This window comes from Penaeus monodon, chromosome 35 (genome assembly GCF_015228065.2).
Source record: "Penaeus monodon isolate SGIC_2016 chromosome 35, NSTDA_Pmon_1, whole genome shotgun sequence".
NCBI classification, from domain to species: Eukaryota; Metazoa; Arthropoda; class Malacostraca; order Decapoda; family Penaeidae; genus Penaeus; species Penaeus monodon.
The window spans coordinates 911,392-917,969 of record NC_051420.1 but is presented as its reverse complement, the minus strand read 5'-3'; the positions used below and the strand labels follow the sequence as shown (position 1 = coordinate 917,969).

Genomic DNA, 6,578 nt, shown 5'->3' with positions numbered 1-6,578 from the left:
TGCAAATCTACATTTTATTGAAAAAGGCCTTAAAAATTCACATCCATCACAATACCACTATGAAAGTAGTATTCACATCCAGTAGGAAAACCCTAGCTGCTACACACAATAATTTACAACAGTTCTGATTCACCCTGCCAAAATGCATGTGTACACCAATTTGTACATGTTAGCTGTACAGATATGTACAACCATAAAATATGATTTCAAAACCAAGTGCTGAAACAAGGCATAAATAAGAGAAGCACTGATCATTATAAATTTTTGTACAGGTGTGACACATTCTTTGCAGGAAAAAAATGAAAAATAAAACCCTATTTACTTCAAACAGAACAGGAATGTTAAGGATATTCTTAATGAAGGTTTCCACAAGCAAAATATAAAAGGTCACTGGATATCTTACCAATGAATTTTCTGTGTATGTAGCACATAAGAAGTATGGTAATACATAACATTCTCAATTCCAATTACATATTGGAAAAATCATTCTATCCCATACTTTGGAATCTGATGCATAAAACAAAATAAAAGATCTTTATTATGCCCATATCTGGATCTGACCACCAAGAGCTGGTATTTCTTTGTTTTGATTATCTGCACTGAAAGTACCACAAACCTGTAAAATACTTTGTATTAAAGGACATGAAATATACCTTTCCATGGGTAACATTTCAACATGACTGGAATGTATAATTCACATTTTGTGGAACTATGCATATAGCAGACTAAATTATAAAACTTCATTATTACCAACAGTATCTCCCTTTCAGACCTCCAGGTACTGTAAAAGTGCTTACTGCTTTAAGCACAATAAATTGCCTCTCTAGCAGCCTTATTCTTGTACTTGATTACTAGAACAGAGTTAATATTATATTCTAAACATAAAGAAGTTACATTTGTAGAATCTACACCAAGTTTTTTTTTAAGTTAGTTTTTTTTGCATGGGGTCTATAACATCACAAGAATCTCTGTTATGTTTATTATATTGAAAAAATGCTTAAGTATATCATGGTACAGAGAAATAACCCAAGAAGTTCATTTTCACTGAACTACTCACTGGATTTTCCTTCCCCTTCTCGGAGTTCATTTCACTCCCATGCACCTCTCTTGGAACGTTTCTCACACGTCAAATGGCTCCTCCGTTTTTCTCACATACTTGAATTTCACTGAGATTATTCATATTCATATACGCTGAGCCAGTTCAAGGTCAGACTTCAGTTCACATGGCCTTTCGCTGGTATTCTGGGGGCGCAACTCCATAGTCCTGAATACTGTAGTAAGTCTCCATGTTTTTCACCATAAACCTGGAATATGGAAATATTGGATCATTCAGATTTCCTAGTTAAAACATACAATTTTAAAAAATAGCAGGATAGTGAATTCTTGAGTATATTTAAACCATAAGGAAATAATTTAATTAAGATATAGGGCTTGTAAAGCTTTAGTTGTAATGATTAAGAAAACTAAAAAAAATCATTAATATATATATCTGTGTGTGTGTGTGTGTGTGTGTGTGTGTGTGTGTGTGTGGTGTGTGTGTGTTGTGTGTGGTGTGTGTGTGTGTGTGTGTGTGTGTGTGTGTGTGTGTGTGTGTGTGTGTGTGTGTGTGTGTGTGTGTGTGTGTGTGTGTGTACACATATATGTATATATATCTACACATATATATGTATATATATCTACACATATATATGTATATATACACATATGTGTATATACTATACATACATATGTATATATACATATATATTTATATTAATATACATACATAACATATACATACAACATATTTGTATAGATACATTATAGATTATTATTAATGATATATAGTATATAGATATAGTATATATATATTAGATATTTATATATATTATATAATATATATATTAATATATATAATATATATAATATATATAGATTATATATATATATATTATATATATATATATATATATATGATATATATATATATATTATATATAATATATATAAATATATATATTATATAATATATAAATAGAATATAATTATATTATATATAATAGTATACATTATAATATAATATGATATATATATATATATATATATATAAATATTATATATATATATAATATATATAATATAGATAGATGATGATAGTATATATATGATATTAAAATTATATATATATATGATATATTAAGATATATATTATTAGATATATAGTATATATATATATATATATATAATATATATAATGATATATAATATATAATATATATATATATATATATATAATATATCATAGTAAAATATATATATATATATTATATATATTAATATATATATATATATTATAGTATATATTATTTATATTATATATATAATATATATTATATATATAATATATATATATATATATATTAATATATCATATATAAATATATATATAATCTATATATATAATTATATATATATATATATAATTATATATATAATATAGTATATATATATATATAATATATATATATATAATAATATATTAATATATATATATATATATATATATATAATATATACTAAATATATATAACTATATATATAATGTATATATACAAATATGTATGTATGTATATGTGTATGTATGTATATATGTATATATATAATATATATGTATATATACATATGTATGTATAGTATATACACATATGTGTATATATACATATATATGTGTAGATATATATACATATATATGTGTAGATATATATACATATATGTGTACACACACACACACACACACACACACACACACACACACACACACACACACACACACACACACACACACACACACACACACACACACACACACACACACACACACACACACACACACACACACACACACACACACACACACACACAGATATATATATTAATGATTTTTTTTTGTATTAATCATCACAACTAAAGCTTTACAAGCCCTATATCTTAATGAAATTTTTTCCTTATGGTTTAAATATACTCAAGAATTCACTATCCTGCTATTTTTTAAAATTATATGTTTTAACTAGGAAATCTGAATGATCCAATATTTCCATATTCCAGGTTTATGGTGAAAAACATGGAGACTTACTACAGTATTCAGGACTATGGAGTTGCGCCCCCAGAATACCAGCGAAAGGCCATGTGAACTGAAGTCTGACCTTGAACTGGCTCAGCGTATATGAATATGAATAATCTCAGTGAAATTCAAGTATGTGGGAAAAACGGAGGAGCCATTTGACGTGTGAGAAACGTTCCAAGAGAGGTGCATGGGAGTGAAATGAACTCCGAGAAGGGGAAGGAAAAATCCAGTGAGTAGTTCAGTGAAAATGAACTTCTTGGGTTATTTCTCTGTACCATGATATACTTAAGCATTTTTTCAATATAATAAACATAACAGAGATTCTTGTGATGTTATAGACCCCATGCAAAAAAAACTAACTTAAAAAAAAAAATTGGTGTAGATTCTACAAATGTAACTTCTTTATGTTTAGAATATAATATTAACTCTGTTCTAGTAATCAAGTACAAGAATAAGGCTGCTAGAGAGGCAATTTATTGTGCTTAAAGCAGTAAGCACTTTTACAGTACCTGGAGGTCTGAAAGGGAGATACTGTTGGTAATAATGAAGTTTTATAATTTAGTCTGCTATATGCATAGTTCCACAAAATGTGAATTATACATTCCAGTCATGTTGAAATGTTACCCATGGAAAGGTATATTTCATGTCCTTTAATACAAAGTATTTTACAGGTTTGTGTACTTTCAGTGCAGATAATCAAAACAAAGAAATACCAGCTCTTGGTGGTCAGATCCAGATATGGGCATAATAAAGATCTTTTATTTTGTTTTATGCATCAGATTCCAAAGTATGGGATAGAATGATTTTTCCAATATGTAATTGGAATTGAGAATGTTATGTATTACCATACTTCTTATGTGCTACATACACAGAAAATTCATTGGTAAGATATCCAGTGACCTTTTATATTTTGCTTGTGGAAACCTTCATTAAGAATATCCTTAACATTCCTGTTCTGTTTGAAGTAAATAGGGTTTTATTTTTCATTTTTTTCCTGCAAAGAATGTGTCACACCTGTACAAAAATTTATAATGATCAGTGCTTCTCTTATTTATGCCTTGTTTCAGCACTTGGTTTTGAAATCATATTTTATGGTTGTACATATCTGTACAGCTAACATGTACAAATTGGTGTACACATGCATTTTGGCAGGGTGAATCAGAATTGTTGTAAATTATTGTGTGTAGCAGCTAGGGTTTTCCTACTGGATGTGAATACTACTTTCATAGTGGTATTGTGATGGATGTGAATTTTTAAGGCCTTTTTCAATAAAATGTAGATTTGCAGTTTGGTTTGACTTCAGTATCCATTATTAGTTATAATGACTTTGCAGTGAAGATATCTGAGTAGCAGCCATTGTTACATGTTAATGTGAGCAGATATAAGTGTATTATGTATATCAAGCTTTTTAGCAATAACATTTTGATATTACACAGATAAAAATGTCAAACCAATATAGCTTGATTAAATATTTGTAGTAACGTAGGGAATTTAGAAGATAAACTTGGCCATGAAAGCCTAGTATATCATAGAGCCTCTGTATGAGACTTCTAGCTTTGAAATTATTTGAAGGCTAAGATATATTAAAAATGAAATTAGGAACCTTCCATGAGATTGCTAATGAAGCTTTAAAGAAACAGTCCTCACATATGTGATGCCAATATTTTAAATATCTATTATGATTTTTTTTTTTATTACTTGGTAATAGTATTTGACATCAAGTTATGCTGAAAAGGGACTAGGATTTGTTTTACAAAATACTCTAAGAGGAAAACAAAATGTGCAAATGCATTTACAAGATTTATCCCAACATTAATGTTCCTACTGTATGGTCCCATGGTATTATGAATATCTTCACAATACAAGAGATGTATTTGACCGGTTTCGATTGCGTCTTCGTCATTTCTGACGAAGACGCAATCGAAACCGGTCAAATACATCTCTTGTATTGTGAAGATATTCATTCTCATTCATACCTTGTCTACATATCCTAAGGTACAAGGTAGGGGTGATCTACACTGGGTCTCGGTCTCCGTATTCTAAGCCCCTCACAACAAGAAGGAAGGGTGGGGGGGGTGCACAGGATTTAAATTAACATGCTAAGCTACCCCAGCATAATACCATGGGACCATACAGTAGGAACATTAATGTTGGGATAAATCTTGTAAATGCATTTGCACATTTTGTTTTCCTACATTTGTCTACATTTGTCAATATGAATACGGGTCATTGTACCTTAGTCCTTGCCTCAACTAATTTTGCATGGTCTTTCTTCTCCCCCTTTTCTTTTCTTCATCCCCTTCTTCCACTTCTTAAGCCATGATGAAAGAATGGAAGGTTGGCTTTGTGTCAGTCATGAACAGCTTCTGGGATCCATGGGCACGGTATTCCCTTGGTTAATCACCTAAATCCTTGCCCCTTATTGGGACTCTGAGGGGGACCGTTTCTTTTCCCAATTTATTTCAGGCTTACCATGGCCAATAATTATTTTTTATTAATAGTAGAGGCATTAAGGTAGCCTATCTAAATTTGATTTCTCTGGTTCCCTGACCCCTGCCTCTCCTTTGACCACGTTTCTGACCATAAATACCCCCTTGATGTTTGCGGTTTGCTTTGTCCATTCCAAATCGTCCTTCAGAATACACCTCTTCCTTTCTCCCAGCATCCTCCACTCCATTTACTGTTGAGAAGGTCTGAGAAACAGAAAGATGGGGGGCAGAAGAGGGGACAGATGTTTGAGGGGTTTGAGCGTTTAGCTTGTTTTGTGCAATGAGTTGGGCAAGGAGGAAGAGGAGTAGGTAATGGGGGAAGCAGTGATTGCAGTGTCTGGAATGGTGATGGAGATGGGAGTGGATGCATTTAGAATAGCAAAAGAATTTGAGAGAGAGAGGTAAGGGGTAGAAGTGGGTTGATGAAGAGATGCAGAATCATCTTCGGAGGAAAGGGAAGGGGCAGAGCAATTATTGGAGTAGGGAATGAGAGAGAAAGCTTGTGGACATGCTTCCTGTCTGGCTTCACATAAAGTGAGGCCAAGTTTGAATCCGAGACTTGCTACTTCAGATTCAAACTTGCAGGTAGAGCAGCCCCTATAAAATACATTATGGGAGCCACCACAATTGACACATGTGACTAGGTTGGGCACAAAGAGGGCATCGGGATGTGGAATGGCAGTATTTGGCTGGATGTCCTAGACGAGGGGAGGGGTGGATATGATCGGACAGGTTGGGACTCTCCGCCAATGTAAACATTAAAGGGGAGGCAATGTCTGCGGAAAGTAATTTTGACAGTTTTGCTGGGGGACCTACAAAGGCCTCTAGGAGGGATGGTGCAGCACTAATACTGATAATGCATCTTAGTTTATGAGTAAGTCTTCTCCACAATCTGACCAATCCTTGTCGTAGACAAGGCAGCTTGTGAGAAGATGGAGACTGTTCCGAAGCAAGTACTGAGGGAGGAGCGAATGACTGAACTTGTG

At 31.9% G+C, this 6,578-nt stretch overlaps 1 protein-coding gene across 1 annotated transcript; it reads right to left on the bottom strand.

Annotated features, from left to right (window-relative positions):
* On the bottom strand, nt 1-1,306 carry LOC119594949 (mortality factor 4-like protein 1; the record flags this gene model as incomplete). Its single annotated transcript, XM_037944020.1, is given in 1 exon segment — nt 1-1,306. A coding segment is annotated over 1 exon segment (87 nt), but the record flags the coding sequence as incomplete, so codon positions are not given.
* Between the last annotated feature and the right edge of the window lie 5,272 nt (nt 1,307-6,578).